Below are 18,783 nucleotides of genomic sequence, written 5' to 3' on the forward strand. Positions count from 1 at the left end.
CTCCTCTTTTTGCTGAGGAAGACTGTCCCTGAGCAAACACCTGTGCCCATCTTCCTCTACTTCATATGTGGGACGCCTGCTACAGCATGTCTTAACAAGTAGTGCGTAGGTCTACACCTGGGATCTGAACCGGCAAATCCCGGGCCACCGAAGTGGAAGGTGCGAACTTAACTGCTGTGCAACTGGGCCAGTCACCACCCTGAAATATTTTAGCTTGCGTTTTAAAAAATAAGGACATTAGGCCTGGCCCCATGGCCAAGTGGGTAAAGTTCTGCATGCTCCACTTTGGTGGCCCGAGTTCACGAGTTCAGAACTACTCCACTCACCAGCCATGCTGTGGCAGTGTCCCACATACAAAAACATTGAGGACGATTAGCACAGATATTAGCTGAGGGCTAACCTTCCTCAAGCAAAAAATGAGGAGGATTGGCCATGGATGTTAGCTCAGGGTGACTCTTCCTCAGCAGAAAAAAAAAAAGGCATTATTCTACTTAATCATTTACTATCATCAGACCTAACAAAATTCACAGTATACCCTAAAATTTCTTCAAATACCCAATTCAGATTTCCCCAATTCTCCCCAAAATGTTTTAATTAGCTTCTTCAAACCAGGATCCAAGAAGGGATCACGTGGAAATTGATGGTTATATTGCTTAAGTCTCCCTTCATCTAGAACAGTCCTGCCAACTGCCACCCCTTTTTTCATGACATTGCATTGAACTTTCATTTGAGAAGATCGGGCTATTATGGTGTCATTTAACTTATTCCTCAAGTCACAATATTTCCTACAAAGAGGAAGTTACAACTTAAGACTCAGCTAGTTTTGCATACTGCCTTTTCCTATGACTTAGCATTTCTGTCATTAAAATATACACTTAAATTAGTCAGGTTTGAAGGCCCCGATGCACTGAGATGTATTAGATTCTCTTACAATAACAGGTGAAACAAATTTACCCGTGTGAATTGAGAATTCAGTGTTGAACGTGAGCTTAAAGCTAAGTCGGTATAATCTTTATCAATATTTTTCTTTCCTAAGATTTAAAAGAAGTAAGTTGCTCCTTTTTCCATGAGCATCCTGGTTATGAATAGCTCTTTTCTGAGAAAACTGACTCCAGAGAATTGGGGCCTGAAAGGGAAGGAAAGCCAAGGAGTGCTCGAGGCTGCATAGCTGTCAAAGACCTCTTGGTATTGAGAGCAACAGAATGAGGAAGTGTACTTGATAAAGCAATAGCAGACACCCCAGGATTCTCCCATGGTGTGTGTGCTCCCTCACTGCAAGGAGTTGTAATAAATTCAACCTGTTTAACTACAAAAAAAAATAAAAAAGAAAGAACTATAGGACATGTCAGTTATCCAATAAAGAAGTGAGTAAAGCTGGAAATGTTGGCTCAAGAATATTCTGGAAACCTGAGGTAAACTAAGGACTACAATTATAAGAAGAGCTCTACGCAGTAGATAATGAATAAATATTAAATTTGTAGTAGTTACAACAAGGTACGATTTCCAGAGAAACAGTGCTTTCACTATTAACGTTATGTGATTAAAATTTTAAAGAATTAGGGGACATTTAGTTAACTCCCAAAACTGTGACACTTTTCCCATATATGAATTCTTATGAGTCTATGTCCTACACAAATTCAAAACTATATTACTGTTGGATAATGTGTTTCCTCTTTCATAGGTCAAACTTTATTAGCCAGATTTCCTTTAAAGCCCCAGCTTGTGCTAATTTGCAGAATAATTTTAGATTGATCATTTATTGTCTCACCTTATTGCTTTAAAAGGGAGGTATAGAGCAAACATTCAAGACAGGCTGATAATGAAAGCAAGCCAAAGGTTATCAAACACATGAGAGATTTTTAATTTGAAAAGAATCCCTCTCCCCTGTAATATTCTGCTCATGAAAGGCATTCTGGGAACAGTTGATGAATGGAGCTTTCATTAAGCCATGCAATTCAAAAATACAGCAAGATGTTAATTCCACCATATTCATTGTCTGCATAAGGCCCAATGCAAGCTTGTCTCTCCCACAGTTTTATCAGTGATCTCTTGGGTCTTTCAGTTTCCTTTTTGAATGAAAGGGAATTAAATATTTACAAGTTGTTAAATATTACAGAGTAATATTACTTAACTTCTTTCTCTCTTCTAATAGGTAATAATTTAAAAAGTTGGGTTGAAATTGTGAAGTGTCTCAAATGTTGGATTTCATTCTGTACACAAGGGAGAGCTAAAAGTTTACTTATTCTGCTCCCATCCTCTCCACTTCCTCACTCTCTGCCCCATGGGAAAAGAAGGTGTGTGCACTGTATTAGTGAGGGTGGAAAAGAACCTCTGATCAATTGTCAAACTTCTGTCCACTAGAAAATCATAATCATAATACCGAGGTAATTTTAAAAATATAAACTTCAAATACGTATCAGTAGGTGTATTATGAACACACACAGAGTTAACTGGCATTGGCTTCTAGGTCACTCACTAATCTAAATTGATGATTCCTAGGTGATCAAATATAATTTTTGGAACTCAGGAAAAGGTGAGGGTAGAGCACCATAATTTCGGCATGAAGCCTACTAGAACCCTAAGTCTGACATTTTAAGGGCCTTGGAATTTTGTAGCTGTTGGCACAAACTGCACCTACACATGTACTTATAAACCATGCATCATCACTCCGACCTGTCTTTGCTGATGCTGCCCTCTCTGCCTAGAAAACACACTCGTTTACCTCAGCACACAGATTTCAAGGTCCAACCTAAAGGGCACCTGAGCCCCTGGCAGAATTAACTGCTCTTCTTGGGTACTTTACCATTCCTGAACATTTATGCTAGGTAATAAACTCACTGCGTTACTCAAGACTGAGAGCTTAATAAGCAAATGGGAAAGGGGGGGAATGGAATAAACATGGATTAGGAGACCTGTCACATCATCTCATTAATGGACAAAACTGTGTTCTCTTCATTCTTGTCTCTTTGAGACCTAACATCATGCTATAATAGGCACTAAACAGACATCTAAAAGGCAGTTATAGCTGAAGTATTTGTCTAGAAATCTGGTATATTGTTCAGAAAGAGCGAAAACTGAAAATTTCAAAATGGCCTACAACACCTCTTAATCAAAACACATGTACCTAGAATGGCAATTTTGAAGATGTACAAACAGATGATCACTATGCGTAAAATGAAACTTGTCCTATTCCTCTATAACCCATTTCTCATTGTGTGATCTCAATTTCTTTAATGGTATTACCATTCTCTCTCTCTCTCTCTCAAACTCAAAATGTGGTCACATTTGATTCTTCCTCCTCACATGCAGTTTATTGCTAAATCCTGCTCTCCTACTAAACACTAATCCTCTCCAATTCCATTATCACTATTCTTGTCCAGAATTACTCCTCTCCCGGACGACTTTAATAGTCCCCTGACTTCTCCCTGCATCCTCTCTATCTGCTAATTCAGGTTACATATATTTAATCACCAGATTCATCTTTCTAAAAAGCAAGACTCTGATCTTGTCACTGCTTTGCTCAATAACCTGTTTCCTATTGCTTCCCAAATAAAACTCCAACTCTTTAAGTTTGCATACAATATGTCCAAATCTGTATCCAGCATCATTTCATATTAGCCCATTTTACACACCACCCCCCTTATATCACATAAAATTCCTCCTGATAAATGCACCTGCATTTTTTTCCCATTTTGTTCCTTATGCTGTGGAAGGGCTCTCTCCTCCCTGTCCCTCAAAAGACATCCTGTACTAGAGTGGTTCTCATCAAAACGCAATTTGGTCCCCCAGGGGATGTTTGGCAATGTTTGGAGACATTTACCAAAACTGGGAGCAGAGGAGCTGGAGGCAAAGGATTGCTAAATACCCTACAATGCACAGGACAGCCCCTACAACAAAGAATTATCTGGCCCAAAACGTCACTATTAGGGAGGTTGAGAAATGCTGTCCTACAGATTATTCCCTATCCTGGCATAAAGTAACTCCTCTGTTGTATAAAAATTCCCACTGTAACTAGATGCATTTGACTCATCCAGTGTTCCCTTATAGCTATATTTTATACTTATCTCCTTCCTCCTGTACCCCATGATGCTTTTATCCAAAGATTACTTACTGAGCATCTGTCATGTCTATCAGGTGGCAGGCCCAGATAGGAAGCACAAGGGCAGGTGCCACGTCCCGATTACCTCCAGATACTTCACGACGTCTTGCACATTGTAGGTCTGCAGTAAGAATTTGCTGAAAGAGTGAGGGCAATTCTCTCTGCACTTCATTTTGCATCTAAAAACTCAACAATTCTGATGGATATTGATTTGTGCTCATGAACTCACTGAACAAGTTAATTGTCAGTTAAGAATGATATTTCATCATAATCAACTAAAGCTCAAATATTTAAAATTAAAAGTAACCTAATAAACTGAAAAAGACTTTGACAAACTATTCCAATGTTAAATAAAACATGCTTGGCTCTTTATATTACCTTATATTATGACAGTAATTTTCATTTTTCCAATAACACATCTTAGCCTTTTCCTGAAAATAAGAAAATAAATAAATAACTGTTGGAAAATACCTTTTAAGCTGTGGTTAAGATCTGAAAGTTATAGTCAAGGTGCTCAACTCATTTAATGAGGACCCCTCCTCCCCTCATATTTCATATATTTGCGTCTGAAAATAAAAGAGATGAATAGAGATGATCTTTAAGGTCAAATGGGGAAATCATGTGAAAATGTACTATAAACAATCAGGCCTTCAGCAAATATTATTATTCCTCAGTATAACACAGAGGAAAGTACATGGACTTATCCCACAGCCTGGGGACGGAATCTTTGCTTACTAGCTGGGTGGTTCTGTGTGAATGAACTCAACACTTTTAAGCACAATCATAAAATGAAAATAATGCTGAGGTTATTGTAAGAATTAAAGGCTAACATTTACAAAGTGCCTGGTAGATAAAAAGCTAGTAGAGTTTTAATATTCACTCAACAAATCACTCCCTTGCTAAAATCCCTCCAACAGCTATCCATTGCAATCAGAAGGAACTCTAAACTCTATATGTAAACCTACAAAGTCCTACAGGATCTGGCTTCTACCTCTCCGACCTCACCTCCTACTATTTCCCTTGCTCACTGGGCTCCAGACTTCCTTCTAGCCCTGGGACAAGCTAGGGCTAGAGCTTCCCTCTGCCTATGATGAAGATCTTTGCATTGCTAACAACATTCAGATCTTGGTCCAAAGCCTCAGAAGCCTTCTTGACCACCCAGTGCCATTAACCTGTGCCCCTACTGCCCATTCTCTACCCCACCACACTGTTTTATATTCCTCTTTCATTTACTGAAATTGTTAACTGCCAGTTTCTTTCCTATTAGTATGTAAACTCCCTGGAGGACGGGACATATGTCTTTTCAACCCTGTATCTCCAGGACCTAGCACCAGGGTCAGGCCTAGGGTGAGGCGAGTGAGACACATGACTCAAGTACAAAATTTACGGGGATGCCCAAAATGTCAATCATCAAGAAATATGCAACATTCTAAAAACTAAAAATTAATGCAAAGAACCACGAATTATCAAAATTTTATATAAAGGCAGGATCCAGTTAGCATGTGCACGACTCATCCTAATCCCAGCCCTGCCTCCCACAGGACGTGACACCAATTTAACTGAGCGCTTAGTATAAGGCAAGTATTAACTCTCCCCGAGGATGCAGAAAAGCAAAAGACAGGGAAAACTGCAAAAGACGGAGATTCAGTTTTTTTCGATCTTACATTCTGGGGCTTCACTGAGCTGTGGTCAAAAGCTGAGTCCAGAGAATGCAGTCACCACTTAAGTGCACAAGGAGTGAAAAGATCAGCATCACTAATAATTCGGCACAATTTGTCACCGGAGACTTAATACGTCACCCATTCCTGCCATCACTACAAAATCATTCCCTTGGCCCGGGGCCTCCAGCCCTCACGGGTGGGGACCGCAACACCCCCGGCAGTGCATCCTATAAATGTATTTACTTGTTTTGGAGCAGCACTACCGTGTCTGGCGCTTGGCCCTTGAAGGAAAGAAAAAAAAAAATCCAGAAGAGAGTAGACACAAATTTAATTAAGCTTAACGTGTGTACAAAGCAATGGTGGTTGAAAATACAAATCAACACACTTGCAAAGAGAAGCAACTCTGCCCTACCCTCCCTCCCGCCCACAGGGACCAGGGAGACGCGGCTTCTGGCTCCCGCCACGTCAGGGGCGGGCCCGGGGCGCCCGCCGGGAGCGACCCGCTCCTCCCCTCCCCTCGAGAGAAACGAGGGGGAGCCCAGCGCGCAGGCGCCAACCCGCCAACTCGGACCACCGCCCGCCAGAGGCGCCTGCGCCAAAGCCCGGGGCAGGGGGAGGGGCGAAACTCGGAGGGAGAGAAGAGCGCGCCTAAATCCTAGAGAGGCGGGCTAAGTAAGGCTGGGGGGAGGGCTCGTCTTCCGGAAAGTCTGGATTCCCGGACGACCAGAGCCGCCGCTCACCGCACTCCCTCTTGTGAGATGATCGGAGAAAGTCGGCTACCCTTTGTACCCATCGGAGATCTTCTGACAGAAGCCGGAGCTGCCTTCAGGATGAAATCAGGACTCGCCGGAGGCCCGTTCCCACCGCCGCAGATGGAAGCTTGGCGGGGCCGCGCATGCGTGGTAGGCAGCTCCACGTGCGGCCGGGTGGCGGCCTCCCCGCGCTCCGAGGCTCCGCCTCAGGCCCGCCCCCGGCCTCAGCATCTTTCCGGTCGCCCCGCGCCGCACAGAAGGAAGAAGGTGGGGCCTCGCGGCTCGGCCCCGCCTCCTCAGCCTCCAATTGGGCATGGGCGAGGGCGCTCCCTCCCACCGCCTTCCCATTGGAGCGCGCTTGCGAGCGGTGTGTCCCATTGGCCCTTGCGTATTTGGGCACCAAATTCAAAGATTTTAAAAGTACCAGCTGGCGCCTTTTAGAAGCTAGAGCACTCTGTGGAGCGGGCGGCCGGCTGTTCCGCCGCGGTCGCGGTTCCCTCACCTGAGGAGGACCCCACTTCCACTGGCATGAGCCGGCGTCCCTGCACCTGCTCCCCACGGCCCCCCTCCAGCTCCTGCTGCTGCAGCTCCAGCGCCCTGACAGCCGCCGGGCACCCTCGGCCCTCAGACAGTGAGTGAGAGGAGAGGGCGCGGGGCAGGGGGGCGCGCGGTCCGGGACGGGGGCGCGGTGAGGGATGTCGGGGGGCCTGCGCCCCGAACCCGAGCCCGGGTGTGCGCCCCACGCTGGGCCTCGGGCGGGCGGCGGCGGTTCCTGGGACCGAAAGAAAGAAGGCTGGGGTTCGGGGAGGGGAGGCCAGATGTGCCGAGACGGGATGGCGGGCCGGGGGCCGGCGTCCACGCTGAACCTGGACGCAGCTCCGGGGGTGCAGGTGGAGGCCTCCCCGGGCGCCCTTTTCCCTGGGAAGACCTGCCTGTCCCCACCCCACCCCCCGGCTTGAATGGGCGCCAAATGCTCCCCCCTCCCCCCTTGCACCCCGGGGCCCCGGCTCCGACAGGCCCGGAGACCCCAGGGCGGACCAGGCACCCCCCAGCTCTGCCCGCAGCCCGGGGCCGAGGTGAGTCCCCCGGGCGTGGGCCGCCTCGTCTCGCTGGCGGGCGCGGGAGATTGCCTCCTCTTATCTCCCGCCTCCTCCGCCGGGCCCGCGCCCTCAGGGCCACCCCGTCGACCCCTCGGGATCGCCGGGGTCTCCCGCCAAATGGAGGGACCCCCCTCATCCCACTCAGCTCTGTCGGGACCTCCAAACAAAAACGCTCACTTTCTCCTTTTTTCCCTTTGCCCAGTCACCCACTTAGGCTCTAGGCCTGGAGTCCCAAAGCAACAGGGAAAAAAGCACTTTGTAATTCATAACCGTGAATTTGTCTATATTTCACTGATTTTGTGAAAATGGAAGAATTCCTTCTTTTTTTTTTTTTTTGCCTGTGCTCCTGGAGAACTAGATCGTCTTTTATGCCAAAACCTGGACAGAATGGAAGGCACTCAAATGAACGCTTATTTTTATCCTCTTTGTTGCCATCTCTAAAGGAGAATCCAGAATCATTTATTTTACCTCAGAAATTACCAAAAGTATTTTTTTAATTGGCAATTCGATATTGTGATATTTGATAATCACCCAAAAAATGCGCTTTTCTTTAGAAAAAGAGTTTAGAAGACTCAGGAGAAAAAAAAAAGACCTTAATTTTAACAGGTTAAGTCTATTTCTAGAAGACCCAGGATAATGTCTCCCTGTGAAATTCTGAAGCCTGCTGGCTTTAAGAAGGGCTTTTTTGATTGTTTAATGCCAGTTGTCTTTGCTACCTTGCTCCCCAAGAGAATATGTGCTGTCCCCTTTTGAATCTTTTCCCTGTTGACAAAATTTGAGGAAATGAAATAAAAAATTTGTTGTATCCAAATGTTTTTGTAAGTAGGCTTTTCTAAAATTCTCTCTTAGGGATTACGGCTGACTTGCAGGTTATGGCAGCATGCCTTGGGGCTCTCATGTTCTTAAGTAAGGGATGGCCATGCCTGATGTTGGGCACATGGTGGTTATTATCTTAGAGGGATTGGAGATTTAGAACTTAATTGTTTTAGCTCTGGAATAGCTGTAAAGGTTTTTTAAGCCCTGTAGTCTACTTAACCGTGGTATTTTAATATGGAGTATCAGATTTATATTGGAAAGCTAAATGGGAGGTTAAATTTTGTACACTTAACTATAATATCACTTTTTCATGATTGGGCTGTGAATTGGTAAATGAGAGGTTTAAAAAAAGCAGTGTGTTGAATCTTTACCAACTTTATGAGGTAGAAACTAGCATCTCCATTTTAGAGAAAATGAAAGAGATTAATTGAATGTTCTAGGTCGCAAAGCCAATCAAAAAGTTGAGCAAGGATGTTCTTTTGAATTTGGCTCTAATTCCTAGGAAAAGTATGTAGTATTCTGAAATGCATATTTCTGTGTGGAAGTATGGTTTTTGCTACTTTTTAAATGTTCATGATTTTCAACATAGGGAATATGAAGGGATTTGGCTTACAAATAATGTGATGAAAATAGGTTCTATTTATTAGACCATGTGTGACAAGGACTCTGCCATGCATTTAGTCCAGTGTTATTTTCTTACTCCCATTTTATAGATGAGGAAACAGGCTTTAAAAGTTAACTTCCTCTGTTTTCCCCACCTCAGCAAAAGACACTACCTCAGATGCCCAAGACTTAATCCCCAGGGTATTTTTTACTCGGCTTCCTCCACTTCCAGTACATCAGCAAGCTCTGTTGACTCTATGCTCCTAAATAAATCTCAGATCTATCCAATTATCTTTGTTTTCACTGCAGTCATCCTAGTCTGTGGTACCCAACTCTCTGGACTCCTGTAATACACACTTCTAACTAGCCTCCCTACTTCTACTTGTACCTTCCTCCAATTCATTCTCCACAGCTGCCAGTGATCTTTTTAAAATGTAAACCAAATATCTCTACTTAGAACCCCTCAAAGGCTCTGTATTGCACAATGAATAAAATCCAGCTTACCCGAAAAATCCTGTAGACTGTTCTACCTCTCCAACCTTGCTTTTCAACCATCCTCCCCCAGCTCACTACCTTGCAGCTCTAAAGACCTTTCGCTTCCTTGAACACTCAGCAGGTATCCTTGCTTCCTTTGCTTTCCTCTGTCTGGAACTCTCCCACCAGATTCTCAGAAGACTTTCACATCTCAGTGTCACCTCCAAAAGATCATTCCTGGCTAATTTCTTCCACCCTCCACACCTCGTCACTAAGTAGACATTAAATGAATAAAGTAGCAGAATTAGGCTCTTAACTTTCATCTGTCTGATTCAAGAGGTCATGGAACCACGTAATATTTTCTTGGGTAAAAGCAGATTAATTATAAAACCATATTTCCCAAATTATTTAGGTACATTTTGGCTTGGTCATTGGAAAGCACTCAATTATGAACTAGTTAAAAAACATAGAATTAGCCTTTTACGATCTGCTTCAGCTTCTTTTTGTGTAAAAGGTGGTACTTACTCATTTTACTTTGCATCAATATTACGGAGATAAAAAAGTACATTACATACATTTCACATTTAAAACTAAATCTACACTTAGCATCCAGATTTTGAAATCAGTAAGAGGAACCAGAGTTACCTGGAGCAAAGACTGAATCTATGGCTAGAACAGGGAAATACAAGATGAGCCTGGAGCATCTTGTAGTGCTAGAAAGTAAGGAATGCTCCAAAAACAAAATAATGGAAGTATGTCAGATGGATGCAAATTTACAATTTTACAATGGCAAAGGGTGAAACAGTTTGAGCAACAACATATATAAGTAGTATTGGATTATAACCCAAAGTCTGTGAATCTATACTCTTTCTTTATACTTTTCTCTCACTTCCCAGGTGAGATAGTGGAAAGAGCACTGAATTTACAGTCAAGAAGAGTGATCTGTCTCTCTTCACTACTTGTCAAATCTTGGGCAAGTGACTTAGCTGAGCTTCAGTGTCCTCATTTGTAAAAATAAGGTAAAACCTCTCCATCCTACTTCGAAAAGTTGTGAAGACCAAGTGTTTGGAAACTTCTAAACATTTATAAGGTATTTCAATCATTAGCTCTAGATTTAAAGAATTGTCCATATTCAAAGAATGGTGTTGAATGAAAGAGGGTCTGTAGGACATTCTCCCAGTAACTGGGTTCCAAAGACTTGAGCAGAAGGAGAATGCTTTTGAAAAAAATTAAGTTTCTGAAGTACAGTTTCAGGCCTCTTCTTTCTAGGCAGCTAAACAAAGAAAAAGGTGTGTCATAGGTGGCTTCTACTCTTTTTTCCTTTCAGATAAGATGTGGTCATATGTAAATCATACTTAATTTTTTACTCTTCACAGTGGAAGAGAACCACTCAAAATAATTTGTTCTAGAGTTAGGGTTAATTTGGGGGTTAGAGTTTGTGTGTTTTTTATTTACTTTTTATGCCTTTGAACTCTTAGTTTAAACCCAGTTTTTAAGGATAAGGTAAGGTTTACTGGGGTCCTTGAGCACATACTATGTGTCTTTCACTGTGTTAAACATTGGGAATTTAAAGAGTCTCTATGTACAAGGTTACTTTCTATCAAGGTGTCTTTTCATACTTTGACTTGAAAGGTTTTGCTCTAAGAAAAATGGTAGAGTTAATATGGACAGAATACCAATATTTAGTCCAGACTAAACCTACTGACTGTCACATACATTTACTTATGGGATAAATTGGTACCTACCCATGATTGGCTTGCAGGGGGGATAGTAGATGGAAGGGGTACGTGTGAAGCATATGAAGTCCATACTTATCCTGGCATTCAGAACTTTCTGAGGTTTTCCTTACCTCATGTCATCCTCACTGTTCCCCTGTTCATATACTCTGCCTTCAGTAACGCTAAGCAGTTTTCCTGACCCTCTATACTGTATTCCTTCCCAGAATTGTGCCTTGTTCAAGTTATCCTTCAGTGAATGCACTTCCCAGCCTCTACTGCCTGACAACATCCTAATCAGCCTTGAAGCAGTGGTTCTCATCTGAGGAATGGGAAAGATTTTGCTGCCACTGCCTTCCCCCTACTCCCAACATTTGGCAATAACTGGTGAATGCAGCCATTTTTTGTCTTCCTGCCTAAGGAATAGGGGCTGCTAATTGCATCAAATGGTAAAGACTGCTGAACATCCTATAATGCACAGGACAGCCCCCAACAACAAAGAATTTTCTAGTTGAAAATGTCAGTGCAAAGACTGAGCAACCCTGCTTTAAAAGATATTTTTAAATGCTGCCTGATCCGTTATATCTTAATTAATTTCTTAGGCCCTGAGAGTGGAAGTGATGATATAACCCTAAGCAAGTCTTTGGCTTTTTTGAAACTTAAATTTAAATCAGTAACTGAATTCTAATGAATTATATCCAGAAATAATTGCATGATTTGTTAATAGTATCATAACTTGTTTTTCCCTTTAATGCTACTTATCATAAATAGCAAGTACATTATCTTCTCCAATTCTTTAAAACAACCGAACAGTCATTTCACACCCACTGCCCTATCACCCTCACATTCTTACATCTGGTCTTATACTTTTGGGAGTGTCATTCTTATTTACCAAATTTTACTTATGATTAGTAACTCAACTGTTGATTCTTCTGGTTCTTTGGTTAATTATTCATGAGAAATCTTGGTTCAGCAATTAAAGATAGTAGAGCTTCTGGCACGTATTAGGCAAGATATAGGGAGATGTCCCTGCACTTGAGTTTATTATTCCGTAGGGTAGACAAACACTTGAAATATATCAGATTGTCCCCCAGAGCATCGATCAGAATAAAACTTAGAGATGAAAGTCGTGGGAGTTCAAGTAGACTTTAACTTATGGGTGCATAAATTTATTGCTTTTTCAGCCCTTTCTCCGAGCTACCCATAGATTTCTTGGTTAATTATCATAAGGCTTATAATAATTGATAATGTTTAAATTATATACAAATGTTTTATTTGTTACTTTCATCAAAACTATTTTGACCCTTTCACATTCCCCTCCCCCACTGGTCTTAACCATTTTTGCTGTCAGTGGTTTGGGTTGTATGCTTAAGTCAAAGCTCACTCTAACACCATTGCAAGTCCAGGGTATAAACACTTGATTCCAGAAGCATTTGTGATTGCTGTGAGCGTATTTTGACCTCAGACCACATTCTTAATGCATCCCATTTCTTTATTTGTTCCATAAGCACAGATATTTATTAAATAGTTCCTTTTTCCACTATTTTTTATTCAGTCAGGTATAAACTGTAAAAGTCAAATGTTATACAAGTCTAAAAGCAGTCTCTTCAGAAGTACCAGATGTATGTACTTACAAAATTTAAGTAATGTTTCCTAGTATTATTGTCACATCTCAATAATTAAACTTGGGTAATGTCACAGCTACATGGGCAATACATAGTGCTGAGAGAATGTGAAGTAATTTAGTCTGTACATGCCAATTTAAGAAGTGGGGATGTGTGGAAATTTTGCTATTGGAAAGTAAATATTTTATGTTCTTTTCATAGGTTATAAAGAAGAAAGTTCTGCTCTTTCTGTCAGAATGAAGTGTGATTTTAACTGTAACTGTGTTCATTCTGGACTTAAATTGGTAAAACCTGATGACGATGGAAGAGCAGGTTCCTACACTCCTGCATATTGGGAAGGTTCTTGTAAAGACTGCATTAAAGACTATGAAACATTGTCATATCTTGGGTCACCAATTGTGAGCCCCAGAATCGTAGAACTTGAACAAACAGAAAACAAGCCCCTGCATAACAAGGAAAATCAACATGTGCAGCAATCACTTAACAGTTCAAATGAAATAGAAGAACTAGAGACTACTGGACTTTATGAAGACAGTGGCTATTCATCATTTTCCCAACCAAGTGGCCTCAGTGAACATGAAGAGGGTAGCCTTCCCCTCGAGGAAAATTCCAGTGACAGCCCACAATCTTGTCTGCTACAGACGCAAAACCCAGACCAGTATCCCAACAAACACTTTCTGCCAGCTCTTCATTTTGCAAAATTGGTTTGTTCAACATTAAAAAAGAATGCCAAACGAAATCCTAAAATAGATCGAGAGAAGTTGAAGGAATTTATATCCAGTGGAAGTTTTAGACTACAGAATATAATTGGCAGGAAAATGGGACTAGAATATGTAGATATTCTCAGTGAACTCTTTCGAAGGGATCTCAGACATGTCTTAGCAAATATTTTAACGCAGCTGAATGATATGGACTTAATCAGGTAAGTATTGCTGCTTTGAATGTATTGTTACAATCCACTGAACATTTTTGCTAGATGACTCAGCACCACCAGCTTGTGCAGACATAGTAGGATAGTCTTTTACATTGGTTGACTGAGGTGATGACTTTTGCCTCATTGCTAGTATTTTACTACCTCTGTGCCACTAAGGCGAAAGATAATTGTAAAAGTATGTATTTTAATCCAGTTACTTCAAATTTAACATTTATGCTATTAGAAAACTGCTTATCTCTTAGATTGGGGTCTTTGTTCCTTTTAGTTCTGAAATTTCTGATATGTAAGCTACATCCTTCAGGCTTAACTGTAAAAGATCCGCCTAGTTCTAGTCTACAGGTCCAATAAGCGTTATGACTTTTGTCACGCCTGAAAGTATGAAATAATTTCTGTTCTTGGGCCATGTTCAATGTAGGGCTCTCCTAGGTTTGACAGTGATGAAAATACAGAGACCCACAAACAGATCTGCTTGTGACTATTTTTGCCAGTGTTACTTTACACTGGTCTGTATGAAATATAGCTAAAGTAAAACAGATATAATTATTGACTTTTAGTGTTGGCTAGACTCTTGAGGGATAATATCAACAGGTTCTACTTTTTCTGTTAACAATGGATTTTTTAAAATTGATTTCTGCCAATAGTGTGCCCTGGAGTATTTTGAAATTTGTCTACAACTTTTACTAAATAACTAATGTGGTACCATATGTACAGTGGTGGCTGCTTATTGATGTTTGCAGATATTGTGAAAAAATGAAGTACAGAGCAGTGGTTCTAAGCCTGGATGCACTTAGATTTACTTGATGGGGAGGTTTTAAAAAAATACAGAACCCTGGCCTCCATTTTAGACCAATTAAATCCAAATGAGTAGGCAGTGGGCATCCTTAAATCTTAAATGCCTCAGGCAATTCTAATGTATAACCAAGTTTGAGAAGCACTGCTGATAGAAAGTTCTTTTTGCATGGCTGATGTTTCCATAATATACTCATCTTAGCTTTTTGTGATATTTTAATTGTTTCCTTTATAATCCTTTGCTTTTCCAGTGTATCTAAAGTGAGCACAACTTGGAAGAAGATTCTAGAAGATGATAAGGGGGCAATGCAGTTGTACAATAAAGCAATACAAAGAGTTTCTGTAAGTCTTTGCATTTGATGTTTTTATTTTAAAATATAACTGCTAGTACTCTTTACCTTTAGAAATAGAAGGGAAAATTAGGAAAGATAACAGGTAATTTGGAAATCCTTCTTTCCTTTTACAAAGCTTTTCAGCCTTTCATTGTCATTTATTTCATGGGTTTTCCCTAGAAATGCAATGTCCAAAACTAACGAAGGGAAAGTTAATCAGTTCTCAGATAGTGAGTCGACCATATAGGTAATCTTGGTTGCTGTTTGTGTGGTTTTTTCTCAGTTTCCAGGTAAATAGTAAATTATCAACATATTGAAGATTCCTAATGTAGAAGGGAGCTCACTTACTTTCCAAAATGCTTGCTGTCTCTGGAGATGTTTCTGAAAATCAAGATGAATACATGATTAAAAGTTGAGGCCTAAGTGTTGGGCAGACTTAGGTCCAGATTTTGGTGTTCCTGCTTACTAGCTGTGTAACTTTAGATGGGTATTGCTTAAATTCTCCAAGTTGAGTTTCTTTATCAGTAAGCTGGTGTTAATGGAAAATTTTCTAATCTAAAAGGGTTTTTTAATCCATTCGTGACACTGAGGTGATACTTAAACATGACTATTGCCATCTACTGGTCGTGGGAAGAATGACCTTTTGTTCTGACAGTAGTACTTAATAAATTATGTACTAAATGTTGTATAGACTAAGCATGTAAAGTGTTTCTCACAATTTCTGTCAATAACTTAGTTATTAGGCTTTAAATGTCTATGAATAGTTGTGTGTGGCTGTGTGGAAGCATGTGCAGGTAAATTGGATGTAGGGCTAAATCCTTTGCATTCTCATTTGCCCTTTTTTTCCTTGGTGGGGAAGATTGTCCCTGAGCTAACATTTATGCCAGTCTTCCTCTATTTTGTTTGTGGGGCACCACCACAGCATGGCATGATGAGCGGTGTGTGGGTCTGCACCCAGGATCCAAACTCGCGAACCCTGGAGTGCCAAAGTGGAGCACACAAACTTAACCACTATGCTACCAGGACAGCCCCTCATTTGCCCTTTCTTACATGAATAATCATAGTAAATGCTTGATTGGGGAAAATATAGGAAAGTATTTTTAAGTCCTGTTAAAACTTTTGTTTTTAATTAGGAAAAGAACATTAAATTTTCACCACAAGCTTCAACCAGAGAATATGCTATGTTCAGAACTCCATTAGCTTCTGTTCAAAAATCAGCAGCCCAGACTCTCTCCAAAAAAGATGTTCAAACCAAGTTACCTGACCCAGGTTATCAGAAAGATTCTACTTACAGTCGACACAACGAGTTCTCTGAGGTAATTTTTTGTTCGTCAATAAATTAGAAACGTGGGGCATTTATTGTTAAAAAGGATTTAGAGTAAGAAATGGAGAAAAACTTTAAATTTAATTATAGCATAATTAGAACTATTAGGAAATTATTGGAGATTTTATGTTGTCCTCTTTATTCTATTCAAAAATGTTGGAAGCCATGAAACCATTTATAACTAACCAAAATAGGAAAGTAAACAGAAATGTCTTTCTATGCCAAAAATAATAGATACCATTTGGCATTGTATGTGAAGGTTCAGTGACATTAAGGTCTAATTTGGAAACACGAAGAGAAAAATGAAAAACCTTCCCAATTTTAAATTTTCTTATAAAACTGTTCATTAGTACATTTCACAATTACTGCCTTTAATATCTGAGGAAGAGAGCTAAGCAGAAAAAGGCCAGCTTTCAGAAAATGAAGGCCTCCTGTTAGATCTTCAAATCATTGGGTAATGTGTATTACAAGATCTACTCACGTGGATAGTTTTGCAAACTTAATTTTTAAAGCCATAGTCTTATCTAATATTGAAATAAAATGTTGACTGTTTCATATGTTGGTCAATAAATATAAATTATGTATGATAAAATTTTCTGTCTTAAATGCTCATGATCTAATGACTAATAGAACATGTAAATTTATTCAAAAGCCATTTATTGAGCATCTGCTATCTACCTGGTACTGCATAGATAAGAAAACATGGTAAGCTTTATAGTCTTATGATCTACAATGGAAGATGGCAACATAAAATAAATGCCATAAATATGATAGGTGCTTTTTTTTGGTGAGGAAGATTGGCCCTGTGCTAACATCGAGTGCCAGTCTTCCTCTAATTTTTGTACGTAGGACACCGCCACAGCATGGCTTGATGAGCGGTGTGTAGCTCTGTACCCAGGATGTGAGCCCATGAACCCCATGCCCCTGAAGCAGAACATGCTTTACTTCTGCAGCCAACTCCTAAGTGACACTATGACACTAGTAAGACTTCACAGAAGGGGTGATTTAAGTTAGTCATTGATGTGTGAGTAGCATTCATGAAGTAAAAGCATGTTTCAAAGAACCACTAGGAAATAGCCACTGGACCAGTTCACAAATGATGTTATTTCTCGTCCATTGAATATTGAGCTTGAGGGCAGGAGTTGTCTTATGTGTGATAATGGTGCTTCATACATGTACTGGGGAAGACGCAGAGGTGCCCTTCTTGTTTTTACTAAGTTACATTCCGTCCTTACTAAGATTTGTTTATGGATTTTCTTTTTTCTAGGTTGCCAAGACTTTGAAAAATAACGAAAGCCTCAAAGCCTGTGTCCGCTGTAATTCGCCTGCAAAATATGATTGCTATTTACAACGGGCAACCTGCAAACGAGAAGGCTGTGGATTTGATTATTGTACAAGGTGTCTGTGTAATTATCATAGCACCAAAGACTGTTCAAATGCCAAACCCGTAAAAACTAGTCATAAAATGGGTCCTTTGCCTGGAACTAAAAAAAGCAAGAAGAATTTACGACGATTGTGATCTCTTATTAAATCAATTGTAACTGGTCACGAAGGTTAATTAGAAAGTGTTAGGTTTTAATTTAAAAAATAAAAATAAATGTATTGTGATTTTTAATTTTCTGTTAAAATCAATACAGTACATGGGACTTTTCCCCCAGTGAATAAAGAGGATACACAACCTCTTAAAATATTTTACAATTTAATGTGAAAAAGTTTAAAATTTCTCAGTATAAATCAGAAAATTTAAATATTTTAAGGAAAAACGAAAACTGGTTAGTTATCTGATATTTGTAATTCAGAGGTAAAATAAAATAGATTCACTTTTATGGTAAAGAAAGGCCATGTAATTTTACCTAGACAATCTTAACTGTAAATTTTGTTTACCATCTATTAGCATTTGAGACATTTTATTTGCCTTACCAACTGAAATACCAGCTTCTGGAATCTTAATTTAAATGTTTTGTCACCTTTCTTAAACCTCTTTTTCAATACGTATATTTCCAAAAAAGTATCTCTTGTGAAATCTTATTTTCCTTATTTGTAGTCTGTGTTTTAATGTTTTTGAGTGTATGTAAATATGTCTATTTTTTCTGTCAAAGAAAATGTCTGTCTGTTTTGTATATACATGTAAAGGTAAATGTTGTTCCTGTTATGAATAAAATTATTACAAGCTTAATAAATACTGTGAACCTTTTCATTCTGATAAATACCTTAATCTTACAAACAGCTAAATTAGGAAGCCGTAGTAGACTGCCTTTGTATGTGTGAGGATATTGAGTGTTTCATTATGTGTCTACTCTTCTGAGGAGCTTGTGAGATTCCCAGGCTCCACTGACCCCAATTTTCTCCTTATTTGCAATATCTTGATAGTTGTAGAGCTGTGTCTTGAAATAGCATCTCAAGATGATTCAGTCCAAGGACACCATAGAACACACTTGGAGTATTATTGAAGTGTTAATCCATCCATCCCTGAAGCAGTTAAACTGTATGGGTTAAACAGCCACACACACACACACACACAAAAAAACTACTACAAAGATGAAAATAAGAATAAAATCT

At 40.2% G+C, this 18,783-nt stretch overlaps 1 protein-coding gene and 1 long non-coding RNA gene across 3 annotated transcripts in view; one reads left to right on the forward strand and one right to left on the reverse strand.

Annotated features, from left to right (window-relative positions):
- LOC138921696 (uncharacterized) overlaps nucleotides 1-6,639 on the reverse strand; it is a 16,813-nt gene extending 10,174 nt beyond the window's left edge. The window contains exons 1-2 of the long non-coding RNA XR_011434497.1: nucleotides 6,501-6,639; nucleotides 4,478-4,530 (exon numbers count right to left, since the gene is read on the reverse strand). This is a non-coding gene — a long non-coding RNA (uncharacterized lncRNA). The remainder of the gene's footprint in view (nucleotides 1-4,477; nucleotides 4,531-6,500) is intronic.
- Nucleotides 6,521-18,404, forward strand: FBXO5 (F-box protein 5). Of its 2 annotated transcripts, XM_023633082.2 has the most exons (6): nucleotides 6,684-7,143; nucleotides 10,402-10,595; nucleotides 13,047-13,767; nucleotides 14,820-14,910; nucleotides 16,034-16,216; nucleotides 17,492-18,404. In XM_023633082.2, the coding sequence occupies exons 3-6, from the start codon at nucleotides 13,082-13,084 to the stop codon at nucleotides 17,741-17,743; spliced, it is 1,212 nt and encodes a 403-aa protein (XP_023488850.1). In that variant the 5' UTR covers nucleotides 6,684-7,143; nucleotides 10,402-10,595; nucleotides 13,047-13,081; the 3' UTR covers nucleotides 17,744-18,404. The 2 variants fall into 2 exon arrangements, with proteins under 2 accessions (XP_023488849.1, XP_023488850.1); XM_023633081.2 differs by lacking the exon at nucleotides 10,402-10,595 and having other exon boundaries at nucleotides 6,521-7,143.
- Nucleotides 18,405-18,783: the final 379 nt, after the last annotated feature.

This window comes from Equus caballus, chromosome 31, assembly GCF_041296265.1.
Source record: "Equus caballus isolate H_3958 breed thoroughbred chromosome 31, TB-T2T, whole genome shotgun sequence".
Lineage (NCBI taxonomy): Eukaryota > Metazoa > Chordata > Mammalia > Perissodactyla > Equidae > Equus > Equus caballus.